The sequence below is a fragment of the Lagopus muta genome, chromosome 28 (genome assembly GCF_023343835.1).
Source record: "Lagopus muta isolate bLagMut1 chromosome 28, bLagMut1 primary, whole genome shotgun sequence".
NCBI lineage: Eukaryota > Metazoa > Chordata > Aves > Galliformes > Phasianidae > Lagopus > Lagopus muta.
This window is the reverse complement of record NC_064460.1, coordinates 1,935,796-1,962,459: the sequence shown is the minus strand read 5'-3', so window position 1 is coordinate 1,962,459 and position 26,664 is coordinate 1,935,796. Positions and strand designations below refer to the sequence as shown.

Here is a 26,664-nt window from a genome sequence, read left to right as displayed (position 1 = left end):
GGGAGGTAAATGGACACACAAGACCCTGAGCTGTGGGGGCAATATTTTGAAAGTCCTTTATTGATAAAGGCAGAGTTGCTGTACTCACATGTCCCATTGAAGCAGCAGCTGATGGTATCCAGGAATGTGTTTTGCAGAGCCAAAAGAACCTCATTTGCTGCATCCCCCCAACCCTCCTCCTGCCACCCCCAAGGATTGACCCTGCCCTCCTGCTGCCTTCCTGGGAGGGCCTGATCCTTTCCCCCACTGCACCCTAAACTGCTGGCTGGTGGAGGCAGCAAGGAACAGAGAGCATTAATTAATGGACAGTACTAACGAACACGAACATCGCCTTTTATTCGGACAATGCTAAGTAGCGGCCATCACCGCTTGGTAGCAGCTAGGATTAGCTCTGCTAATTGATATTGCTCTTTAATTTAGGGTGGGTCTGGACAGAGAGGGAGGTGAACTGAACAAAGAGTTTTCCCCTCTACATAAACCAGAGAAGAACACGCTGTGCAGTGTGCACAGGGTCCTGCTGGCACAACGCTGGGGGCTTAGCCCTCACAAACCCCTCCTGGCTCCTTCAAATTGCCCCCTGCTCCCATTTTGCAGCACTTGTCCTCGTTGCCAGCACGAGGGCTGGGCTGTCCTGGGGTCGTTCCTTCAATGTGAGACCCCAGGGTCAGGGCAGAGTGGGGACAAAGAGGCTGGGGGCTGCGTTTGGGCCCCTTGTGCCTACAGTGACATCAGAGCCATGGAGATTTTCTAGAGGGGAAAGAAAAAGGCAACAGTGACAGCAGCAAAGGGGCCCCGAGCCCAGGTGGAGGTGCAGTAGGTGAGAGAAGAACACAAAGCAGACGTCAGAGAAAGAGAAGGAAAGAGAAAAAAAATAATAATAATGGCACAAGAACTGAGAAGTGTAAACTTTCCTTTGTTAATATCTCTAGCTAGGAGCTTCCTACAGTCTCGTCCCCTTAGGGCAGAAGTGGGGAAACCTCAGGAGCTGGCTCCCTCCTGGCGGCTGGCGCGGGGTTTGCGCTGCGGGAGCCCTTTGCTGTGCGTGGCAGCAGCTCCGGCCGCAGCTCCGGGCTCCGGGGGTTGCACTTGGTGGGGGCTGCCCGGGCTGCTCTGGTGCCGGCCAAGTGCCGGAGCTGCTCCGCCGCGGTGCCGGGGGCCGCCGGACCGCCTGGCCGGGGGAGGAGCGGCGTGGGACTGCGGCCGGGAGCCCGGTGGTGCCGGTGGTCCCGATCGCCTGTTCCCTGGGGCAGCCTGGAAGAGAAAGAGAGGGGAGAGGGACAGATCCCACGCTGAGGGCTGCGGCCGCCCGCTGACGCAGCGCCGAGGCGACGCGTTTCGTGCAACGCTCCTCCTCCGAGTCGGGGAAGAGAAAAAGCCCAAACGCGGTGCGAATCAGAACCCAGAACCTCTCCTGCTCCTCGGGGAACTCGGAAACCCAAAAGCTCACGGGAAACAGATGGCAGAGGCACCTCACTGCTCCCCAGGGAGGTGGGAAAACAAAACCACCCAAAGCCGATGTGAAGCGGAGCTTGGGAAGCGTGTGCCCTCCTGCCACTCCCCAGGGTTTGGAAATCACAAATGCCAGCATGAGGTGAAGCAGAACCTGCAGACTACGAACCCCGTGCCTCTCACTACCCAGAGTTTGGAATACAGAAACCCCAACAGAAAAGTGAGGCAGAGCCTGGAGATGGAGCGCTCTCACACTCACCCCATCCTCAGAGAAAGCAAAACCTCTGAGGTCTCACATGATGTGGAGCCCAGAGTTTACACCAGACCCCGTGCCCCTCCTGCTCGTCAGACAGCTGGGAAAACAACAACCCCGCGCTGCCAGGTGATACAGAGCTCACAGCCCATCACACCTCCCTGAAAGGCTGGAAAACAAAACCCCTCCAAAATCACCCAAGAAGCAAAGGCAGAGAAGCAGGGCTGCGGCAGCCCTCCCAGCCCCAGGGCACACGTACCTCTCGGTGGGGCTGGGGGGGGTGGCTGCCTGCACCCTCCACGGCCGCCTCCATGGAGGACGGGGGCTTCTTGCTCGCTGTGGTAAGGCTGATGGCAGAGGCACAGGCGGGGCTGGAGGGAGCAGAGATGTTGCTGGGACTGCTTGGGGACACGGCTGTGACGGAGCTGCAGCGGGAGCGAGTGGAGTAGCTGTTCTTCGGGTGAGAAACTGGAAAAGAAAGACCCCAAAATGTGTGCTGTGTGTGTGGGGGGGTCCTGACTGCTCACCCTTCAACCTCTGTTGGGATCCTGGGACAGAACTGTTGGAGCAGCTCAGGGCTGAAGGCGTGAAGGGACAGCAGAGCTTTTCCTAGTGAGATTTGGGTTTGGTTTTGTGGACTGTGCGAAAGCTTGGGACCAGAGAAGGAAGGAGAACGGCCCCCATGGCCAAAGAACGGGGAACCCCAAAGACCTCCCCCACTGCTCGGGAGGAACAGAGCACCCAGCACAGCCCCCTCCCAGGCTGCTGCTCTCCCATCTGGGGAGAACACAGGGAGTTTTCGTGATGGCAAGGCCTCGGCTGCCCGGCCCTCCCTGCTCACCTTGCCCAAAGGCAGCAATGCTCTTCTTCAACGCGTCGATGTCACACGTAAACCGTGCCACTCTGCCCAGCTCCTCATCATACTTGCGCTCGCTTACAAAGTGCTGCGAGGAAAAGAGAACACAATGTTAATTCCAATCCCTGCACCCAACCAGAGCACAGGAATGGAGACAGAAGTCTCCAGTTTGGGGCTAGTAACAGATATCTGAGGCGGGTGCTGCTGGAAAAAAAGCCTTGGCTGAAAAGGCAGACGGCTGCAAGGACTTGAGAAATGAGGAAAAGGTTTCTGCATGACTTCCACCAGCTTCACTCGGGTTGTTTCAGTCCCACGGTGGCTCCAGCACTGCTCAGGATGTAGACAGAAGCAGAATTCCTCAGCAGCACCAATCCTGCTCAGGGCTGGGAACTGCCCTGAACTGCAGCACCAGCAGCTGGATTCTCAAGCTGGAGCTTAATTGATCCTTCACACAACTTTGTGCTGACCTCTTGCAGGCAGGAGCCGGCGTGCCAGAGAGCAGAGGTGGTTTCTGGCATATAAAAGTGTTTTATGGAATATAAAAGCAGCTTCTGCGCAGCGGGCAGGCTCTGTGAGCTGGGTGGAAAGGCAGAGGTCAGCCTGCACCATGGGAGGCTCTCAGCACTCTGCTGACGACAAAGCTGTGGCGTTGCCACATTCCCAGCTCAGTGCCAACACACAGCGGTCAAAGGTTGAAGTGCAGGCACCAAGGGGTTAACGTTTGGATGATCGTTTGTTGGTATTTTGCAAACCACGTATCCCAAGTTAAGATTCAGGATGAATTTGTGCCCTTCTGCACGGCTGCAGAGAGCAGCAGCAGCGAATTTGGAAAAGACGCCGCACCAAAACTTGCTCTTCTGAAACCTGGGTGGTTACAAAAACGTGCAGAGGGTTTGGGTGAGAAGAAGCAGGAGCGAAAAGCTCACCTTGATATCAGCTCGGAGCTCGACCAGCTGCTCCTCTGACATCCGCACTGCCACGTCGGTCAACTTCTTCAGGGCCTCTGCCTTCTTCTGCCGGCTCATCAGGATCTCCACTGCAGAACAAAGCACAGCTCTGAGGCTGGAGCAGCCCCAGCCTGGCCCCTCATTGGTAAGCAGCAGGTTCCCCTTGTTAGTGCTGTGCCAGCTGCACAGCAGCCCCAGCATCACCCTCCTGCAGCTGTGTATGTCTCCAGACTGAACCTGAGCTTGAAGCGGGCACCACGTGCTGTTTTAGCTGCTGAGTGCCTTCTCACGTCCCCTGGGCTGCAGGGTGCAGTGCTGTTGGTGCTGTAGGGTGCAGTGCTGTTGGTGCTGTGAGCACCCTTGCCAGCTCCCCAGGAACCAAAATGTTCAGCAGTGCCTTTAGGAGAGCACAGCTCTGACAGCTCATCCCACCCTCTCATGCAGGCACAGAACAAAGGCCTCAAACTGCAAAACCCAGTCCCAGCATGCATGGTGTACTGTTTTGTCTGTTCCCAAATACACAGTGCTCTACACAGAGTGAAAAGGAAACAAGGGAGAAAAATCTGCTTCCAATGGGGCTGTCTCTAGAGCACAGCACCACCTGCAGATCTACAGGCTGGGTGCTCAGTGGGAGGAGGGAGCCTTACTTGCTTCTGCCTTCACTTTGTCCATCTCAGCCAGCAACGCCACCTCGCGATCCATGAGGCTGGGGAAGAACACAGAGAAAGGATTTAACACCAAAGGGGACCACAGAATCCCACAGCAGAAGCACGGCGGGTTTCTGGGTAGGCCAGCCATGAGCAGGGACCAACAGAGGGCAGCAGGAGCCTTGGTTCTGAGCTCTGCTGGCACCACAGCTTCAGTCAGCACCTGGCTGCATTTCTAAAAACCTGCTGGGTGTGTGGTCACCGTGCTCTGATAAAGTCAGAGGTGAGGGGAGAGAAGCAGCAGCTGCACAGCTCTGGGCTTTATTGCAGAGGAAAGCCATGGTGCAATGCTTGCAGAGTTGCTCAGAATGCTCAAGCCACAAGCAGGACCCACAGCACTTGGGGTGGGCAGCAGCCTCTCAGGAGCAACACGGTGAAGGCACCTGATTGCAGTGCTTCACTCTTAGCTTATTCCAATGCACCAAACTGTCTGCCAGCCCTGGAACCCAAATTCTAGCGTTCTGCAGCACTTCAGGGCAGGGCACATCCAAAAGGGCTGAGGGAACACGCAGTGGGCACAGCCCCCACCATGCACCCATCTCTTGAAGCCTGAGGATTTTTCAGCCACCTGAGAGCACCCAAGGTGCACCACAGGAAACTCAGCAGGCTCTGAACGTGGCTGTTGCCATGGGACCACAATTCCCCCAGGCATTGTGGCTGCAGCCTCTGTGCAAGCAGAGTTGTACCGCTACCCACCGAGACTCAGGTTGCAACGGCAGGAGAGAAAACACTCACAGCACAGAGGCAGGTGCTGGCTTCAGCTTTGTTCCTTGCAGAAACAAACCCAGACCCTCATATTCACCCTTCCTGCAGATGCTTTTGTGCTTCCACGCTGCTCCTGCAACGTTCTCGGCCCTGAGTCTGTGCTTCCCCCAGCAGCTCAAGTGCATTCAGCATCCTGCCTATCAACGAGCTTCCTTTCTGTTTTCCTAATACAAAAGCCCAGTCTTCCTTTTGCCTGTTAGCTTTACAAGGCTTTCCATGCAGACACAGCGTAACACCAGCCCTCCAACTCAGGCCACAGGCTTTTCAGTGAGAACAATCTGCTTGAAAACAGGGAGGAATATTTCTCCTCGTAAACCATAGGGCATCTGAAAGGCAAACTCCAACCACCGCTCCCACTCCTCTGCGTGTCAGAGAGGACTGAAGCAGGATCAATTTGAACAACTCCCTCTGAACAGCAGCTTTGACATTTGGCAGCTTCTGTTGATTTACGGCTCTCTGTCCATCTGCCTTTTCAGGGCAGGGATTGTTTCTGCTCGTAGCACAGCGGGGGCCTGAGCCAGGTCAGGCAGTCGCGGCCCAACTGCACAAATACAAGGGCGTGTGTCAGAAGCGACACTAATAAGGCTTCACCTTCCTTCCAGCTGTCTCCCGTGTGGCTCAGCGGCGTGGAGCAAGGGGCAGGGGGTGGGGAGATGCCCATCCCACAGAGAGATGCCCATATATTCTGTGAGGAGCTAAGCAGGCAGGATCCCAATGCGGATACAGCACTGCCTTGATGAACTTGAGCCAGCTGTGCTGCACCTACCCCTATCACCTCCTCCCTGAATGCACACACACACACACACACACACACATCCCTGGCTCTGACAGGAGCAACGCCTGCTTTATATGAGCTTTATGTGGGCTGTTTGGGGCTTTCTCCTGCAAGCAAACCAGCAGGAACCTTGACAAAAGATTACAGCCCGCGTCCCTTTGTCATTTAATTTACTCAGCGGAGCTCAGCTGGAGTCCTTTACCCAATTTTACAGTTGGGCTGGCTGAGGAACAGAGGTCATGTTGCTGTGCCTGATGTTGGCGTGAGGAGCAGCTCGATCAGACCCCGGCAGCCTCCCATAGCTGAGCACACCGCCCTCCAGCTGCCAGATCCGTTCAGGAATGCGCTCAGTCCTGGGCTGCTGTGTGCTGGGACAAGACCACATAAATCTGAGAGACTGAGCTTGGACAAAGCACGCTTTTAGAGGAAGAAAAAGGGGAAGGAGGTGAACTGAGACCTGCTGAAGGACCGAAGCAGCACTGAGCGCTTGGTTGTGAGCTGCTGTCAGGAGAGATACCTGCAGCCCAGCGGCCCCTGCAAGATGCTGTACGCATGAGCACGATGCCAGCTTTGAGGTCAGGCTCTGCGCAGCAGTCCCGAGGGCTGCCTGCAGGGCAGCTGCCACCTTTAAGCCCCACACTGCAGCAGTGACAAACCTCAATACAGCCCCGTGCCCATGGAAGCACTGAAGCTGAACGTCCCCTCTGCACCCACGAAGGCTCAGGGTGCTTTCTGCAGCACAGGCAGAAAAACATGCTGGGAATTCAGGGCTGTTGGGACTCCCTCATTCAAGTAACCCGACCACCTCCAAATCCTACAGAGCAGGAATCGACACCTCTGCTCAGGATGGATTTTGGAGATCATGGTGCAGCATTAGAGCCCCCTCACCCTCACTTCTGCCTGCACCAGCACGCTGCCAGGAGAGAGAAGATGAAGGTCCAAACCTGCGGAAGCCTTGCTGGTTCAAAGGACACCTGAAGCACGTTTGTGACACACAAGCGAAAACAGTCTGCACTTTGCTACTAATGCCCTGTCTCAGATGAACAAACCTGCCTTTAAATCAGGTTTTCCTTTGGTAGAAAGCCAGTTGGAGCTATGATTCAGCAAGAGGATTTAGCTATTGGGTCCTGACTTGTGTCATAGGCTTTAAAAATACACTAATTATTCGCCGGGTCGCAAAGGGAGCTGGGGGAAGAAAAGAAAACGTGACTGTACAATTTCTGTTTCAGCTCAACTGCGTCATTTTTGGGATAAGGAAAGCAGGCTGCACTCTGCAGAGCCGTGGCCGACGGAGCGTGGCATTTGCCAAGGGAGGCTCTGGTGGCCCCACGCCAGGCGGATCCACACATCCTCCTGTGCCCAGGGCCACATGAGGCTCTTTCACCTTCGGGAACGTGACGTGAGAGGTGCGGAGCCGATAGTGGCGAGGCAAAGGGCAAAGCAGCGCTCACACGGACCCAAAGCAGTGACATTTTCCATCCTGAGGACGGGATTTCACAGATTTTACTGTAAATGCACTGAGAGGTCGACAAAAAACAATCAGCCCTACTTTATGTGGAGATGATACTGAAGCAGCACCAGTTGCCATTCAGTAGGACAAAACCACTAACAAAGTACGGTGTAATGCTCTAATTAAGTTAGGACTACAGGTGTCTCAGCTCCTGAGGGGTAAATCCCCTCCAGAACCCTCAGCTATTGGCGGGGTAAATTCCCACCACTGCAACAACACAAGAGAGGGAAGCTGGGAGCTCTGCGCCGTGGAGGTCATGAGCATAAAAAAGAATAAGAATGCAGCTGAGGGCAAACAGACCCCCCCAACCATGGGGGTCCGCTCTTCTTTAAGGTCAAAAGTCAGCCAGAAACACCTCCTGTCACTACTTTCAGCACTCTGAACTTAAATGAAGGGCAGCATTCCACTTCAGGAGAGCACTTCCTGGTGGCAAAGTTCAACCCCAGCAGGCACACAAAGAGAAAGCGTCACATGGATCAACAAGGTTTGCTAAAAGGCTTCGGAGCACAGCCAGCTCCGTATCACTGCCACTATGCTCTCCTGCCTTGGAGGCCACGCAGTTTGCAGATGCAGATCACTTGTGACACGGATCTGCAAGACTGCCAAATATCTGCTTTAATCCTGCGGTGCGATATCAGCGTTTTAGTTACCTGTCAAATATTACTCACTTCTGGCAAAAGGAACTGAGGGAGGTGGCTGACGCAGCCACCAAGGCACCCTTGGTAAGGTGAAGTCCCTGGTGACTGGAAGAAAAGCAATGTCAGACCCATTGCTAGGAAGGGTGGAAAGGATGAGGCAGGGAACCACTGAATTGTCAGCCTCACCTCTGAGCTGGGGGAGATCATGGGGCAGATGCTCCTGGCAGCGATGCTAAGGCACGTGGAAGAGAGGGAGGTGATAGGGGATGAGCAGCATAGCTTTACCAAGGGCAGGTCCTGCCTGATCGTAAAAACGACAGCGCAACTGAGTCAGCAGACAAGGGAAGAGCCACTGATGTCATCTATCTGGACTTTGACGCAGCCTGCCATAAAATCCTTCTCTCCAAACTGGAAAGATGGGCAGACTGCTCAGCTGGATACGATTCTGTACCCAGAGAGCGGCGGCCGAGGGCTCAGTGTCCAGATGGAGACCAGTGATGTGTGGTGCCCCTCAAGGGTCAGTGCTGGGACCAGAGCTCCTGAACATCATCAGGGAGCTGGGCAGGGGGAGCGAGCGCACCCTTAGCAAGTTTGGAGATGACGAGATCAGCAGGGAACTCTCTGTGCAGTTTCTTACACTTCTTTATCAAATGCAGTCATGTTTGTATAACCAAGAACAATTTCTCACTAACAGATCCAATCAGCCAAGGCATCGAGTGCATCTGGTGTCAGGACTTTGGGAATGTCACTGTGAAGTGCTTACCCAAAGCAATGAAAATGGTAATTAAAAAGACCTGAGTGCACCTGGAGGGAACACTGTGCACTGTATTCAAAGCTTGGTTTAAAAACGGAGAAGCAGCGCCCTGCAGTATGATCATTACTGTGTGTGTGTGTGTACCTTCAGAAGGAGCCTGCTCTTCCACGCTGTATGCAACCCAAATTTGCAGATTTCAAATACAAATGTTTGTTTTGAAGAGACACAGACTGCTGCACTCTCTGCTCCCAGCACAGCCAACGCCAGCACCCAGCTAGCAACACGTTACCCAGCGAGTTCCTCCCACCCTCTGTGCTTAACAGGACTTCAGGAAGGCCATGTTAACTGCCTCATGCAGACACAGAATCAAAGTTCACCAAGGAGCCGGATGGACAACAAAGCCCTGAATGGGGCACGGAGCTCCTGCTGCATGTGGGCAGTGAGCTCCAACGCAGGCTTTGCACAGCTGCCTGCAAAAAGCCTCTACAAATTGCAGAGCACAGGCCTTCAGACATGGGCTTAATTCCTGACGACACGCTGAGCTCTCAAGCGCTGACAAACGGTGCTCGGCCAGCGGGGCAAACACAAGCTTGTCATTAGCCTGACTGGAGAGCTGAAGTTTTATTCTGAATTCATTGATCTTAATCCTCAACACATCTGGATCCGTTCCTACATTTCACTTACCTACTCTGCAGCTCAGCAAATACCTGCTTCATCTTCTTAATGGAAGCATCCATTTCCTCTTTCACCACCACCCGGTACCGAGCCAGTGAGACGGTGCAGCGCTGGAGATCCTTCACTGATTTTTCAATATTAGAACCTACCAAGAGACAGAGAGAACTTAAACAGCCATGTCAATCACACTGCTAAATCCTCCCAGCAGGGGAAATCAGGAGAACGCTTTCCCTCTTACTTTTAAACTATGTCCTGCTTGGTTTTAACACCTCCTTTCCCTCCCCCATTACAGAGGCACTCGGCTCAGCAGAAGTTCTGCAGGCTTTCCACTGAGGAAAGCTCTCCCAGAGCTTGAAGGACTTCATTCTGTGAGCAGGGACATCTCTCTACAGTTTCAAATTCACAACAGTAACCAAATGCATCTGAGTTGCTTTGGGTTAGGGGCACAGCCACCGCCTCACCTCACTGAGCTAAGCACGACAACCACATTCACCACCGCTGTCTCAGGTCCTCCTGTCCCCTCTTGTTATTGTAAGAGAAAGCACACAAAAGAGAAAAAAACCACGGGTAACAGGAGGCTGTCACTTCTTGTAACAGGGCTGGTCCCAACTACTGTCCTCTTGACACGTTCGCACAACAGATGAGAAAGAACCCAAAGGCTCTGCGAGGGAGCAGAGAAGAATGGGCTAAGCGTATGCAGCGAGGCTGCCTCCCGCCCTGCCTTCTCACACATACGGGTTTGCTGCTCCAGGCACTACATCTAAACTGCTGTCAAGATTCCTGCTGTGCACGGGGAAGAGGAGGAGCAGAGTGCAAGTTAGAGGCCAGATAATAAGAAGTGTGTTAGCTTGTATTAAAATCAACGTCCAGCCTGCCTCAGCGCTGTCCGTCAGCAACGCAGCGGATGAGGTGGTGAGAATTTGGCTGCTGGCAACCCGCCGTGACACAAGGGAGGGTGCAGACCCGGGGGCCTTACCCAGCTTCTTGTTTGCAGGTGAGAAGGCGACGTTGTCCAGGCGCACAGCAGGCAGGGAGGTGGGGGCCGTGGGTCTGGAGCCGGACCTGCTGGCACTGTGCTGATCAGGACGCTGTCTGAGAGACGAAGGGCTCTGGGCAGGGTGCATGGTGAGAGATTTGGTGTCGAGGTCTGCTATTCCATTCTCTAGTTGAGGCACTGCTGGAGTAAAGCACACTGGTGTGAAGGGGAGGGGGGGGGGGATGATGATGACACATATAGAGGACAGCAGAACGCTCACCAGCCCTTTAGGACCACAAGCAGAAATCAAAGCTTGGGGTGAGCTGCCCTTTCCTGGAGGACCATACAAACAAATCAGCTCTCAAAGCTGACCCCGGTCAAAGGAGGGACACAAAAGGCGAGAGGCAGCTCCTCTGCTTTTTAAACACCCAGCGGGAGCCTCCTGCCGCTTCTTCTGGGGACTAACCTGTTCTCTCAGGCATGTCTGGCACCGAGGCCTCGCAATCCTCCAGCTCTCTGGCATCAATTGAAAGCGCATCCAGCCCTTCGCTGAGCGAGTCCACCGACTCCGTGTCATGGGCACAGCCGTTGACATGGAAACCGTTAATTCCCCCCTTCTCCGAGTTTGCTGACTGCTCCTCTTCAGTGGACACCAATTTCCTGGGGTCTGCAGGGCCAGGGTTCGCCTCGGCTTGCGGTTTCGGTTTGGTTTTCTTCTTCTTGTTCTGAGGATTAGGCATCCACACCACAGAGAGAGAGAGAGAGAGAAAGAAAGAAAAATAAAAACGTTAAGCTTTAATTCCTGAAGGGAAAATTAAGCTTGTGCTTACCGCCTGAAAGTAGCTGAATTAAATGCCTTTTCAGCCAGCCCTGTTGTTGATCCTGTTAACAGCAGGAGGGATTCATTCAACAATGAGGACAGATATAGAGGCATTAACGACGAGCAAACTCATTATCCCCTCCAACGGTGAGCCAGCGGGCCCAGGGCATGGGATGAGGGCTGTGGGAAGCAGTGGGGCTGTGGGGGGCTGCCCCACTCCCCTCGGGGTGCTGCCCTAGCCCTCGCTCTGACAGCAATTCCCTCGATCCCCAGCACACGGCTCTTCGGTCACATTCCTCCCCTCTCTATTTTATCCTGGTGCTTTTTAAGTATTCAAAGGAGTCCTTTTGAATAATTATGATTTTCTTCCTGTCCTGGTGGATTTGGACATTATAATATCAAGTTCTGAAAAACTTTGCAAATCTTCCTTTAACCGTTTCGCAGAGGTCTGAGCACAGAGCTGGGCAGGGAAGCCTACATGACACAGAAATATTTCCACAGAGCTCAGCATTAAATGCAACTGTTCAGCTCCAAAGGTTACCGATGAAAAATGGAACAGCACAACCATCTGAGCAGTGAATTACGGAGCTCTGCTGCAGCAAACGGACCTGAGAAAGATTTACTTCAGCGTGGGGCTGGGTGTGTGGATTAGGAGTCCTGCAGAGGGTCAGCAAAACAAAAGCTATTGCAAGGGCTGTAAGTCTAGAAGCTTTTTTCAGCCCAACACAACGTCTCTGACAACGAAACCGAGTGCAGACATGATGTTAGGGGTTAGCTTGCAACGAAGGCCCCATGCAAAATCCCTGCTCTTAGCAGCGAGGCGCCTGGTAACACAGCAATCATCTCTGGCAGTCTGCTCTGCTGCCAGCAGTGTGCATGCATGCACAGAATGGGGCAGAACACGTTTGCTCTCTGGCTTCTCATCTCATCAAAATTACCAGGAAGGCAGAGAACGGCAGGCAGTCTCGATTTATGCTCTCCCTCATCCTCAAAGAAATAATAATAATAATAAAAAAACAGACAACTGCATTTGCAAGGTGTATTTAGAAGTGTTACCTTTTTTTTGCCTGTCACAGTCCATTCCTTCAATACTTCACTGGCGTTACCTGAAAGAAAAAGCAGTGATGAGCAGTGAGGATGGCACACATGCAGTGCCAACAGCAAGAGCCACCTTCTCTGAGGCCACAAAATCCAGTTAGCACTTCAAAGTATTTCAAAACCCATCTGGGTTTCAAAGTACAAACAGCAGAAAAAATGAAGCTGAAGACGTTCCCTGCTTTGTACACATGAGTGAGAGTTTCTGTAATTGAGTATCTAACCCCCATTACCTAAAGAGTTATCAAGTCCTTATCTCTGCCTTAACCTCGAGTTGGACAAATATCAACAAAGAGTTGGAAGAGAACCGTCTGTGAGCCGTGGAGGGCATGTGTGGGTGAGCTGAGAAGCTCCACAAGCTGCTCGCCATGTGGGGTATGTGCTGCACTCTGACCCTGCTGCAGGAGCTCCTGAAGGCCCACAAACACAGCAGGTACAAGTGAGGGCCACTGAGATGACCAGAGGGCTGAAGCACCTCTCCTGTGAAGAACAGTTGAGGGAACTGGCTTTGTTTAGCCTGGAGAAGGCTCCAGGGAGACCTCACTGTGGCCTTCCAGTACTTGAAGGGAGCTCGTATATATAAACAGGAGGGGGAATGGGTGTTTACATGGGTGGATAGCCACAGGACAAGAGGAAATGGTTTTCAACTGAGACAGGGGTTAGATATTAGGAGAAAGCTTTTTACTCAGAGGGTGGTGATGCACCCAGGTTGCCCAAGGAGGCTGTGGATGCCCCATCCCTGGAGGCATTCAAGGCCAGGCTGGATGTGGCTCTGGGCAGCCTGGTCTGCTGGTTGGAGACCCTGCACGCAGCAGGGGGATTGAAACTACGTGATACGTGATCATTGTGGTCCTTTTCAACCCAGGCCATTCTATGATCCTACGACTCTATGACAGAGCCCAGAAGCCCACTGCAGTTACCTTCCATAAATGCTTGCACTGTTTTGTCCACGCAGTTGTCAAAATGCTGGAGCACGAGGACAATCTCATTGTTGCTCCTGTTTGGGACTATGGCACGCACTGCGTTGATCTGGAGGGAAGAGAAGAGGTTGACAGGTGAAGCATTTGCTCTACCTCACATTGCAGCCCTGTGCAAGCAGTTTGAACACCTTAACTGATGCCCTTCCTTATCAAACTTTCATATGCCAGAATGATTTAGCCTGAATAAAATTCTGCTCCTGAAAGAAGCACAGTTAGCTCTCAGACAGAAGCATATTTAACCTCTGACAGCAGATAAAGACACAGTACTAAAATGGCAAGCTGAATTCCCCCGAGATGCACTTACCTTCTCCTTCATGTTTTCAAAGGTTCCTCCTTGGGCCATCACAGTGTTGGACTGCACATCGAAAATGAACCCGGATGGATCTGTGAAGACAAAGGAGATGGGAAACTCACGTCGGAACGTTCAGGTGCTGGGAGACGTGGAGAGCATGGTCAGCTCCAGTGGTTACAGTGCTTGCTGGGCAGTTCTACCAAACAGAGGGCAATTAGCTGCTGAGAGCAAAGCACACAGTGCCCCAACCTTAATTAAAGGACAGATTCTGTTCCTCCCGCCACATTACAGGGAGCCAATGAAACTGCTTCAGCTGCAGCTCTGCTTCAAGCCAGTTGCAGACCAAGCCACAAAGAAGCAAACACAGCCCTAGCAGGGCTGGTGTGACATAAACCATTACCAAAGCAGGCTGATTGCACCCTCACATTCTGCATCAATCTCTCTGTGAGCCCAGCAACAAAGAGCGAATGATATCCTCAGCAGCACATTACCAACCTCCCCCACCTGGAGATACAAGAAGGCAACCAGACTGATGAATGGCTTTGGAGACTGAGCAGCTCCCCACCAGCTCCCATCCTCAGGGCAATGCTAATCTTCCAGATAGACACCAGAGCAGAGCCAGCCTCCAGCAACAGATTCACTCCCTGCCATCCCTGCCCTGGGATCACCTCACGTGCCAAAGGCCCAAGCATCTAAATTTGGGATTTTGGGGAAGGAAATGCATCCAGCAGCCCGCTCTGGTGGGCCACCACCCCGAGCTGCTGATTCACGTCCCTTCCCTCACCTCCTCCAAATTACTCACACGCAGTTTTGAGACACACCATTGACTTCAGCGGTTCCCAGACATTGATGTAGCATTTAAACCGAGATGCCTCCAAACGCAGTGACAGAATTGTGAACATGATGGAAAGGTCAGGCTCTTATTTAGGCTACAGATGAACGCTTAAATTCTTCCCTCGCTCCGTCCTTCCCCATTTCAGCCCCATGAGTGAGATTGTCTCCTGTTTTTGAAGCTCACGCAAGTTTGAGCTCCCAACTTTCCGGCCCTTCATCTTGTAAATGGCTCTCAGATTCCCATCACCGAGTGAGAATTAGAGATCTTTTCTCAAAACCCTCACTGCAGAACAACCACCGAGGACCCAGGTGCCAAGGAAGATGAAGCTCAGCTCCCCGCTGCAGCGCTCAATCCTACCCCTTCCTACAGCTGTGTCTGTGCTGGAGCTCTTGCAGACGGAGCTGTCAGCACCTCACTCCCACCACAGCTCCAGCTTCCAGCCACGGTCCTCCCAGCAGCTAAAACGTTGATCATGCAAAAATTATGCAACGGAGACTTCACTGTGTTCATGTGATGCTGCCCAGGAGTGCTCCCGAGCATCATTAGAAGGGCTGCTGGCACTCAGGTCTCTGGCGGTGGCGGGGATCTGCAGGAATGGATGGAATTTAAAATGCTCCATCCTCACGGGCAGACGTCTGGCTCCTGCCACTGCCTTCAGGATTTGGGGAATGAACACCTTCGTGGGGCTGTGGCTGTGCATGGCAGCACGGAACGCCGTGTCATTTGGATGCTGTTGCATGGAAACACACAGCGCTGCCCTGCGGATGCGATGCAGTAACTCCAGAACCATGGTCCTAATTGCTTCTGTGCTCATAACTGCAGCTCCCAGAAAAAGGAGGGGGCAAGAAATCACTCATCCCACATCATTTACTTCTGTGCTTTGGCACTGTTTCATAAATTGCTTCTCCTCAACAGAAGCACCGAAGCTGCCAAGAAGAATCTGCCCTGCCCAGCACCACACTGCCTGCTCACTTCAGTTTCCTTCTCCTGTAACTCCACTAATCAGTCACTCCTATGTGAAAGGTGTGCAAAAACAGCCCAAGAAATACCCGTTCTGTTTCCTGGGACATCAGGAACCCAGCAGCCTAGGACAGCCCTGCCCATTCTGGGTCGTCCTGACTCCTGTTTGCCACTGCAGGACTGAACATAGAAACAAATCATTTAGCTTACAAAACCAGGAGTGTATCGCTACCTGCTGAGCAGAAATTAACACTGAGATACAAACCAGCACAGATCAAGGTCCCTGCAGGACTTTCCAGCATGCTCCCTCTTTCCCTATGATCCAGGAGCACAGACACCACCACCACACATGCCTCTAAGCCCCTCCTTCCCCACAGAGCACATTAAGATGCACGAGGGGGTCCATCTGGCTCACAAACTGCACTCACCCCATCACTGCCTCCAATTCAGAGCTGGGGCTCAGTGCCTCCATCAGCTGCTGCAGGAACTATTTTAACACCCTGTGGTGTGGTCACTGTGCTTCAGAGGGAGCCCAAGGAGGTGGCAGCTGCACCTCAGGGCTTTGTCTAGACAAGAAATGCAACGTTACTGCTGTTGTTGTAAATAGATCCGAATGGCCCAAGCATTCATTGCAGCTCTAAGTCCAAACCTGACCCCCAGAGACGTGGGGTTTTCCTTCCCCGAGAGATCCAAGCCCTCCCGATGCTTTTTTGTGCCTCCTGCTTTAGCACAGGGTCGGACTGAGGGTCTGCACATGTCCTTTCCAACTCTGACAGCTCTGGGATTCCCTCTCCCAGCCAAAGGCTGAGGAAGCAGCATTACACAGAGCTGGGATTCTGCAGAGCTTCCACTTGAATGGCACACTGTCAGATGAAGGATGAGATTAAAACAGAACTTCCCCCACACCACACCTGTGCAGGCTCCCTGTGACATTCTCCCCTCCCCAAGTTCACGCAGGGCAATTTTTCACCAACAGCGATCCCCCCTTGATGTATATGGAGAAGGAAGAGCCCAAGGGCTGCACTGCATCCATGCCCAAATTCCATACCCACCTCCCAAACCTCACCAACACCCTCCTGAGCAGCTCAGATGCTCACCTTGTTCCACAGCATTCTCATGCAACAGCAGCAGGTGGGCTCCTGATTTGCTTTCACAACTGCTGCATTATTGAAAGCAACCCTCTCACCTCTCTGCACTCCTCACTGCTCCTTTGTTACACAGCAAAGGGGTTTTGTTTGGCTTCCAGAGAAACTGAGAAGACACTCCTTACCTGCACAGGGCCTGCATGACATCTGTTGAGCACACCAGGGCTTCAGCCTGCAGCATCAAATGCTGACAGCCCCGGTGCCCTCCTGGCCTCAGAAACCCAGCAATGCCAGCCCTGCAGGGTTCCCTGCTGCCTCCTGCAGACTTCCCTCTATTCCCCACCACCCTGTTGCTTTTCTCCCCATGCATTCGCTGACAACAATTGCTGGGCTCCATTTCCAGCAGCAGAGAGAAGACAATTTCCTAACGGCTTGAGATGAGGCTTCCAAAAGCACGGATGCAGCATTTTAAAAATAACTCCAAAATTATCCTATACAGTAATTTCCATAAGTGCTGCTAATTGCTTCGAACCACGCATGGAGCTGGATGTCAAAGGACAGCAGTGCTGCTCAGGTAGGCACCATTTCTGTGCCAGAGCTGCGAGAGGCAAAAAATCTACCGAGAACAAAAGCGCTTCTCTCGAGGCAGAGGACACGGATTGTCAAAGCACTCGCCTTAAATTATTAATTAGTAGTCAGTGCAAATAAAAAGACAACCATAACCTTCATAACCCCTACCTCTCCCCCTCCCCACACTTTAGAATTAATGTCTCACGTGCAGCAAACAAGGGCTCTCTGCACTGAGCTGCTTGCTGCAAGAACAGCTTTGTCTTCAATGTGAAACAGCAGAAAAGGGAGAACCTGCACGGGTGCTGCATGGGTGCTGCTGAACTACTGAAAATATTTCTTTTCTGCCGCTTTCTGACAGTGAAAATGGGGCAGTATTAATATATGCAGCAAGTCCAGAATCAGAGCTGTCCAGCTGGACAACTGAAATGCTGCTACAAATGTCACAAAACCCAACAGGTTATACGATGTCACCAAGATGGTGACAAGAAGCTGTCAAGAATCACCAGCAGCCTGGAGAGGAGTACAGCAGAAGCAATTAACCCCTCTCCTAATTGATAACTTTGGAATCAATCGTGCTGTTTATTGACATTTGATTATAGCATATCCACATGCATCTTACCTTTTGGGTTTTGCTTTTTAGACATCTTGGTGCGTTTGCTCTGATGAGCAGCTGTACGAGAAGGGGGAGGAGGGGAGGGAGAAAAAGAAGTCGTAGCCCTTGAGCAGTGCAGCTGTGATTCACACACGGCCTCCAATCGAGGAGGGGAGTGGATGGCGTTTGGTCTGGGATGGCAAAATCACAGCAGAGAGGGCAAGCAGGGTCTGGAGCTGTCAGAATTCAGCTGACAGCCCCACAGAGCAGCACAGCTTCTTCCTGGGGAAAGCTGCTCCTTGTCACGCGGCTGCCGGTGTCAGTTGTCTCAGGTTCTAAATAACAATGGGGAAAAAGAAAGAAAGGAAGTCAGGAATTGCTGCCCAGCAAGCCCAAGGGGTACCCCACATCCCTCAGCTTGTCAGCGCATCTTACTGCTGGTTTTTAAGGAGTGAAATCTGTATTTTCCTAAAGGTGCTTTGGAACAGCTAGCAGAAAGCAACGTACAGCGTAAGGCAACGAGAGCCCCATGGCCTCACTGTGGATCCCAAAGGCTCAAGGCACTCTGTGATTTAAGCCCCACACCAGGTGGGTTTACAGCCACCATAAAACGTTTGCTAACGAAGGATGCGGATGGGGAGCAATGAGGATCCCTGGTGTTTCAGCAGCCAGCATCCCAGCAGCGCACAGCAGGGACACTCAGTAAGGATTATCCTTATGCTTCTGGCTCTCGAGGGAGGGACGGTGCCAGGTTAAACAAAGAGCAACTGGACACGGCATGCAGAACAATGGGGATCCGGCCCGAGCAGCCAGGAAGAAAAGGCACGACCTGCCAATGCCATCTATCAAATGCAGGTTGAAGGCAAAGCATTACGGAACCGGGAGGTTCTGTGCGTTCCCTGTGAAACCACAGGCTTGAAAACGCACAGAGGAACACACAGCTTGCTTGCTTGAGGAATACTCAGCTCAGCTCCCACCCATCCCAACAAAGATCATCCATAGGGGCATTCCCAGGATATGGTTTAGAAGCCCAAAGAATGCAGCAGCACTGCTGCAGTACGAGGAGCTGAAATCCCAAAACGAGAGCAGGGAAGGATGGGGATAATGATTTGAAATGCATCCCAGGTTCCACTTCCCAGTGCACGGGGAGCTGGGCACCTTCAGGTCTGCACCCAAACCTTCTTGATAATTCCACGCCTTTAAATAAAGGCACTTTTGGATAAGAAGGGAGAACAGAAAGGCACCAAACCCGGAGCAGCACACAGAGCACTTCAGGTGAACTCCCTCCAGCTGTCTCTCCAAGTCAGCTCGGTGAAAGAATGGATTTTTACATACAAAGAGTGACTGCTTACAAACAAATTCAGCAAGGAACGTTTATAAGCTGTCTCTGCAGCCTCAGAAGCGAGCACCTGAGGGGACAGCACTGTAAAAAAAAGCTGCCTGAAAAGTTGCTGGGAGATCTCCAAGTATCTGAAGCAAGGGCACGTTATCACCCAGCAAATAGCTTCTCCCCACTTCAGAGGTAGAAAATGAACAGTAATTAAAACACATGAAGAGAAACAAGCAGCGCACCACAGCTTCCCAGCCACCCTTTGGCAAGCCCAGCTCTGAGCTGCCTGTGCACAAAGTGAAAAAGCAACGGAGCGGGGAATAAAATAACCACTAATGGCAAACATTCCTCCAAAATTAACACCAGCAACCCCCAAGGTGGGATCAAGCAGCTCAAATCCACGTATCTACAGAAACAGCAAAGAGTCTACACAAAACAAGACAGAAAGCGACCTGCAGCATTAAAATGAAATATCGAATGGGATGGAGGGGGCATAAAAAAAACCCACAGAAACCCAGTGCTGCAGACAGAGCGATGGAACCCTCCTTGATCCCAGCTGGCACGTGGCTTTCCCGAGCCACAACGGGAATGCACATTTTTGCTAAGCACAGACCGGCTCGCTTTCAAATAAGGAAAAGTCATTCGCAGCTTTACAGACAGCACAGCAAGAAAGAAATGACTTCAGATCACCCCGCCCGTGGTGTTCTCTTTCCAGGCCATTCCTGCCCTGTCTAGACAGAGCATTTCAGTGAACTTTCCAAACTTGAGAGCTCCCTGTTTAAAGGGAAAGATTGACGGAGAGAAATGCGCCCTGGGGATTTTTATTATCCTACCAAAGGTGCTTTTGCTGAGAAATGTGGGGTTCTGAGGGTGAAACCAGCCGATGCCTGCTATGTTACAGCAGCCCACGTCAAGCTCAGAGGTCTCAGCATTTCACTTTTCTGCCCCCACCCAGTGTGAGCTTTTCCTCAAACGTGGACCTTTCCCAGGCTCACTGGGTCCCCTTATCAGTGCGAGGAAGTAAAGCTCCGTCCTCCAGCTGACGAAACTCTCCTGCAGCCACCCCCTGAGTCCGCAGAATCCCTCACAGCAGTTCTCCTGCACTCAGTGAAGCCCCCATGGGTGGCTGCTGCAGAAAAAAGGGTCGGCTCTCCCTCCAGGAGCATTTCCCTCATCCAGTCTCCAAACACAGTGGTGGATTCCTGATGCTTCACACAGTGACACAACCTATGCCTCAAGGTGGGAACCTTCCTTCTGCGTCTCTCACAGCAGGACCCCTCAGCTTGAAGCGCTCCAAAAACCTCAGCAGGATGCAGGGGGACCAGAAAAAAGCATCTGTCCCAGCAACAGTGTGTACCACTGCTGCTTTCAGGCTTCATTTGCCACCTTTCTGAGCGCAAGGGTCTCAGGGATCTGCCAAGAATTATGGCATAGAGTACGACCGTCCTTTAGATTGGGGTTGAGCTCTTAACCAAAGCATCTAAAAAAAAGCACAACTTTCTGAGAAAAAGGAAGGAGAAAGGTGATGGGAAATAGAAAAAGAACCTTCCCCTGCCCCACTGCTGTGTGGTGAGGACTTCCTGCAGCTCCCCAAGCTCCATGCAGGGGAAGGCTTTTCTTGCCATCCCCTCTCAGTTTTCCCTTTGACCTCAGCCACAGCCTGAGGCAGCAATTAAAAACAAGCTCTAAATTTTAATTGCCAGAATAACGCAGCACCAACAAATCCTCCCGCAGTCACCTCTGAGCTCCTTCATCCGGGATCCAACCAGAACCTTCTGCCGAAGGCTTCATAAAACATTTAAATGCTCCTTTAAGGGAACGCTATCGGGAAGTGCTGCTCATGGGATGGCTCTTAGGAGCACAGTGGGGCTAGAAAGCCCAAAAGGACAGAACTTTATGTGGTACCACAACAACCAAACGCTTGGGACAGCTGGAGCTGAGCACAACTCGGCTGCTGGCGGAGCCACAACCCCCCCACAAGCCATTAACTGCTATTAGCCCTCATTAACGAGGCACAACAACGACAGAGACAGACGCCAAAGCCCCAAACCCTGTGTGATGGGGAGGAGAAGCACTGACTCAGCCGTACCCGCAGCCTGGGCTTGTTCTGCGGGCCCTTCGTGCCAAATGGGGTCTTCAGCCAACCCCCCACAGACCCCAAAGCCCCGTGAGCCCATAACGCCCAGCCTCCCCCCAACCCGAGGCCTCACAGAACAGTTCTCCACAGCCCTCCTCCCCGCGCCGCGGCCTACGGGGGTCTCTCCTCTCACCGTTCTCCCTTCCAAATCAGCCGCCGGCGTCCCCCTCCCCACCACCTCATCTTTCAGGCCCTGCTCCCTCCAGACCCCTTCGGGCCCCCCTCACCTCCAGGCCTCTCCCCCCCCCACCCCTCAGCTCACCTCAGGCCGCCGCGGATGCAGCGGAGAGGAGGCGGGGGCCGCGGCCCGGTCGGAGCCCTCAGCCTCCCTCTAACCAATCGGTTCCGCGGATGCCGCGAGAAAGCCAATAGCGTCACGCTGTTCCCGGAGACCGCCGCCAATGAGAGAGAGGAGGAGGGGGAGGCGAGGCCCGCCTCCTTGCGTTTTCAGCCAGTCTGGAGCGAGGTGGGGGGCGGGCTGAGGGGTTCAGGCCAATGAGAGGGCAGAGCTGTGTTCTGTAACGTGCGCAGACGCAGCTCGGGGAGGGGCGGGGTTAATCGCTGCCCAGGACCAATCGGGTGCGGTACTGGAGAGGCCACGCCTCACCGCCCCCTGAGGGGCGGAGCAAGGCGGGGCAGCGGGGGCCGAACGTGGACGGAAACTGCCGAGAGCCACCGCCCTGTGGCGGAAACACCCGAATCCTCTCCGGAAAGAGCCGAGCGTGAGAAAGGCGGCGACTGAGAGCGGATGTAGGCGGGTTCGAGGCGCGGTTCCACCTGAGCGATCCCGCTGGGACCGGGGTGGGTTGTTGGAAGCCGGGGGGCTCGGAGATGGACGAGGTCCCCAGGCGAGGTTCTCAGGCGATGCTGCGCACGGATCCGCGTGCAGTGGTTTGCATGGTGCCCAATGCAACGGTTTGCACAAACCCCAGCGCAGCCATTTGCACAGATCCTCGTGCAACGACCGGCACGGATCCCTATGCAATGATTTGCACGAGCCTCCATCCATTGGTCGCAGCCATCCCCGTGCAACAGTTTACACGACACCTCGTGCATTGCTTTGCACGGTGCACGTCCCCGGCCCCAGCACCGCATGGCGCTGAGCAAAGAAACAAAGAAAGGAAAGAAACCTCGTGTTACAAACCCCGGGTTACAACCCCCCATCAGTGCCTCTGCTCCCTGCATGCCGGGCTCAGCCTCCTCCTGCTGCTGCCCTGCGGGGTCCTCCCAGCGCCTCGTAGGCTTCCTGCAGCTCAATAAAGCGTTGCTCGGCCTCTTCAGCCCGCTGCCTGTTGTGGTCGGGGTGCCAAACCTTCACCAGCTCCCGGTAGCTCCTCTGCACCTCCTCAATGCCAGAGCCGGGCGGGATGCCGAGAACCTGGAAGAGACAAAAAGGGATACGATGGGATGAGGTGGCAGCCTCCTCTTCCGCCTCAAAACACTCCAAAATCAGCCACATGCACCCCATTCTACCCTCCTACAGGCTAAGGGCAAGCAAACCCCATTCCCCCCAGTGTTTGTCCCCCAAACACCCCAAAATCAGCCACATGTAACCTATATATATGTATACCCTCAACAGGCTAGGGGCAGCCAAACCCCATTCGTCCCAGCTTTTGCCCCTGTAGGAATGGAATGTTGTTCCTGCATTAGATATTAAAAAGGGGGAATTGATCTGAAGAAGTAGAGCACAATGTATTTGTATTTTGTGACTTGTGAAAAAGTCACCATCTATGTTAGTAACAAACTTTAGAAATATAGTTGCTGAATTGCGTGATTAATTCTTGCTTGCAAAACTGCAATAGTTTTTAAATGTTCCAAATAGTATAGGCATAGTATTGTGGACTAGAAAGCATATTGTAGGGCTGTTCTGTTTGGATAAGAGACCCTCAGCAAAAGAAAACCAGACTTAACAAATGTTAAAGAAGCCAGGGCCTCTACACAAGGCTGGTTTGCCTTGGGTAGGCAACCTTGGTAGGCTGGGATGCAACAGGCAGGCATCAAGATACTCCCCTATTCTGCTTCCAAGTTTACCTCTATGCAAGGACGAGCAGATGTCCAGAAACAATGACCAAGTGTTGAATGAGCAAATGTGAGAACTTAACTAATTAGCGATATATGCTTAGCCAGCAAAAATGGATGTTTATCCAGTATCCGTATGTTTAGTTGAGCGTCGGGAAGATTGTGATCCTAAAGTACTCAGCCAACGAGGAACCAGGGGAGAAAGAGATCAGCACCGAGTAATAGGGCATGAAAGATGCAACGCTGTTTTCTGCATGCTCTCCTGCTTGCAGGACGCCCGCCATTGCAGTTGCAAATCAAATCTGCTTTATCAGAGATACCGTCCTGATACATTATTTGGATGTTCCCAACACCCCCAAAATGTCTACACCCCGTGCAACCCCTCTACAACCAAACCCCCTTCCTCCCCACGTCTCAATGCGCCCCATACCTGATAAGCCCACAGCTGCCGCTCAGTGCATCCTCCAGGCCCAGCTTTGAGCCCCAGCATCCAGGCCACGCTTTGGAGGGACCGCATGGGGATGGTCCCCACCCACCCCAAAGCCCCGGCGGTGCTGTGCAGCAGGCTGTACCCCACTGGGACGGCGAAGGCCATGTAGGCCATCCCCAGACGGAAGAGTCGGGCGCGGAGCCGCAATGGAGGCCCGGCGGGATGCTGATAGCGGCGGTGCCGCTGTGCCGCCATGCCTGCAGCCATGCTGGAGGGCAGCACGGCCAGCAGCTGGGCTTGGAAGAGGAGGGAGGTGAGGAAGGCTGCTGTAAGGACGCGGTGTGCTTTGGTGCTCTGTTCGCCCACGGAAGCTGTCAGGAGCACGCCCAGCCCCACAGCCAGCGGCTGGGCCAGCAGCTGGGGCACCCAAGGCAGTGCCAACGCGGCCACCAGTCCAAAATATGTCCCCACGACCACCTGCCCCGCCAGGAGTATGGGGCTCAGTGCTGGCACAGCCCTCCTGTGCTGGCTGCTGGTGCTGTTGGCCACGGCCACCCAATGGTGGAGGTGCCAGAGGTCGCTGAGCCAGCCGGCACCGAAGCCTCCCAGTGTCAGCATCCAGAGCAGAGCGTGGCTGTCCCGGCCCAGGTAGAGGTGATGCAGCCCCAGTGGCCCCCCCAGCGCCCACAGCCCGTAGGCCACCAGTAGCCGCTTGGCCATCCTGGTTGGCTCACGGCTGAGCTGTGGCACTGGTGTGGCACTGGCATCTGGCGTCCTGTGGGAGGGAAGGCATTGCTGGGGGCAGTGGGGCACAGCTGTGCCTCCTGTGATGGACCCCTCTGTGTCCCACGTGCTAACCGAGGACTGTACCAGCCCACCCCGAGTTGCTCCATGCCCACCCCTTGAACCCCCGTGCCCATATGGATTCCACCACTCAGAGTCTTATGTGCCCACCGAGGGCTTAGCCATCCCTACCCAGGTCCAATATCCCCCACCCAGGACCCCCTGTTCCCATCTGGAGGCACCACAAGACCACCCAGAGCTATCTTGTGCCCACCCAGTGCTGTTTCATGCCCACCCTCAGAACCCATGTGCCCATATGGATCCCACCACTCAGAGTCCTGTGTGCCCACCCAGGGCTTGGCAATCCCCCAGGTCCCATACCCCCCACTCAGGACCCCCTGTGCCCATCTGGAGAAACCACAAGCCTACTCAAAGCTATACTGTGCCCTCCCAGTGCTGTTTCATGCTCTCCCAGGACCATCAGTGCTCATTCAGACCTGCTTCACAACTGCTCAGTACCCTGCATGCCCATGCAGGGCCCCCTGTGTCCATATGAGATCCCACAAGCCCATCCAGAGCCATTTTGTTCCCACCCAGATCTGCCACCAGGTCCCATAGCCCCCCAGTCAGGACCCCTCTATACCCATCTCGGCATCCCATTACCCCACCCAGAGCCATTTTGCACCCGCTCAGTACTCATCCACCCCCACCCAAGTCCCATAACCCTATCCAGGATCCCCTGAACCCACCCAAGTCCACCCACATCTGTGCACCCGGGGCCCTCCTGAGCCCCCCAGCACCACATGTACCCACCCACGGCTCTGTGGACCCCCTCAGCACCCCCAACCCACCTCTGCACAGAGTCCCACAGAGCTCACAGGCAGCTCTTCTCCTCCCCTCCTCCCCCCCCTCCTGACACGGACTTTGCCTCTGTGACAGCACCAGGCAAAGGGCAAGAGCACTGCAAGCTTGTGGGGTGGGATCACAGAGCCCTAATATGGGAAGAACCCCCCCCCCAACTGTGAGTGAAAGCCCCCAGACCCATGATGACCTCCCCCCTCAGCCCCATGGCAGCCCCCTCCAGCTGTATGCCCCCCAAATGCAGCCATGCAGACAATACTGGAGCTGTGCCCCTTACCGGTGCTGTGCCCTCCCAGCAGCTTCCACCCCCCGCCCGCTCCCCCCCGCAGCCCCCACCCTCACCACCGCTCCTGTGTTTGCTCGGCTTAGCCGCTGCCGGCCTCCAATTTGGTCTCATTCATTATTAACGGCCCTGGCCGGCTGTGTTGTTGACACAGCCACTCCAGAAGTGGGGACTAGAAGGGATGGAGGGGGGGGGAGGGGGCAGTGGTCCCCTCCTTGTGACCCCCTCCTCAGCTCAGCCCCCCATAGGCAACTCCCCCTCTCCCCCACGGCTGCAGCTCAGCAGGATGCAGGGATGCTTGGAACCTGGCTCCTATGGGATCCCACTAATATGGGGCAGGGGGAGATGCTTCAGCCCCTCTCTGCCCAGCTGCCCATCAGGGCTGACAGCAGCCCCCCCGCACTGCCCACCCCGCCTGGCTGCATCCCTGACAGCGGCTCCCAGTGGGGCTACGCTTGGCTGAGCTGCGCCCTGGGTGGGGGGGCTGGGGGGGCTGCGTTAGGATTTGGATGCATGGGGGGGGGAGGGGGGAGCTGCACCTGGGGGGGGGGAGGATTGCATTGGGATGGAGGGGCGTGGGGAGCTGCACCTGGGGATGGGGGAGCAGTGCCTTTTTTGGGAGGGCTACACCTTTTGGGGAGGGGGATGACCCCTTTCCTGGCTGCCCATAGCTGCTGTGCTCCCCTCACCCCCCCGTGCTGCAGTCTGGGATCGATGCTGGTGGGTGCGGGGGGGGGAGATGGGGGGGCAGGTGGTGCTCCGCTGCTGGATCGATTTCTTAAAGTATCTGGATTTAAAAATGTCAAATCTGGCTCTCGAGCTCCAGGCTGGGAGGCAAGGAGGGGCCTCAGCCTCACTGCAGTGGGCAGCACCCCCACGTCCACCTTCAGGCCTTGGTGTGCCCATGTCCCCAACGCACAGGAGCCCCCCATGGGTCTGAGGGGTCCCGGGGGGGGGAAGGGAGGGGGGCTGCTGTATACCCCCTTGTTGGGTGTAATAGGAGGCATTGATCAGCTCTGGGCGGCAGCGTTTAAGGCATCGATTGGCGGAGCCTTCCCGCTAATTGAAGCATTTGTCATCGCCTCATTTGGGGGTGTCCAGCTGGGGGCTGCCCCACGTGGGACAGCTGCTATGCACACCCCCAGGACACGCGTGTCCCCATGCACACACATGTATGCACACATCTGTATGATGCACACACGTCCCTGTGCACATGCATTCCATCTTCATGCATACATACCCCTATGATGCACACGACCTCACGCACACGTGTGTCCTCGTGCTGCA

General features: G+C 54.2%; 2 protein-coding genes across 3 annotated transcripts; both read right to left on the bottom strand.

Annotated features, from left to right (window-relative positions):
• Positions 1-319: 319 nt before the first annotated feature.
• Positions 320-21,416, bottom strand: SPATS2 (spermatogenesis associated serine rich 2). Of its 2 annotated transcripts, none has more exons than XM_048928416.1 (13): positions 21,264-21,416; positions 17,562-17,869; positions 13,505-13,584; positions 13,141-13,249; positions 12,182-12,231; positions 10,772-11,030; positions 10,306-10,506; positions 9,339-9,474; positions 4,153-4,211; positions 3,485-3,594; positions 2,544-2,646; positions 1,962-2,170; positions 320-1,251 (listed from the first exon to the last, which is right to left on the bottom strand). In XM_048928416.1, exons 2-13 carry the CDS (start codon positions 17,584-17,586, stop codon positions 979-981), a joined length of 1,614 nt encoding a protein of 537 aa, XP_048784373.1. In that variant the 5' UTR covers positions 17,587-17,869; positions 21,264-21,416; the 3' UTR covers positions 320-978. The 2 variants fall into 2 exon arrangements, with proteins under 2 accessions (XP_048784373.1, XP_048784374.1); XM_048928417.1 differs by having other exon boundaries at positions 10,306-10,503.
• A 705-nt stretch (positions 21,417-22,121) lies between these two features.
• DNAJC22 (DnaJ heat shock protein family (Hsp40) member C22) lies at positions 22,122-25,154 on the bottom strand. The gene is made up of 3 exons (XM_048928436.1): positions 25,085-25,154; positions 23,451-24,225; positions 22,122-22,379 (listed from the first exon to the last, which is right to left on the bottom strand). Exons 2-3 carry the CDS (start codon positions 24,168-24,170, stop codon positions 22,194-22,196), a joined length of 906 nt encoding a protein of 301 aa, XP_048784393.1. The 5' UTR covers positions 24,171-24,225; positions 25,085-25,154; the 3' UTR covers positions 22,122-22,193.
• Between the last annotated feature and the right edge of the window lie 1,510 nt (positions 25,155-26,664).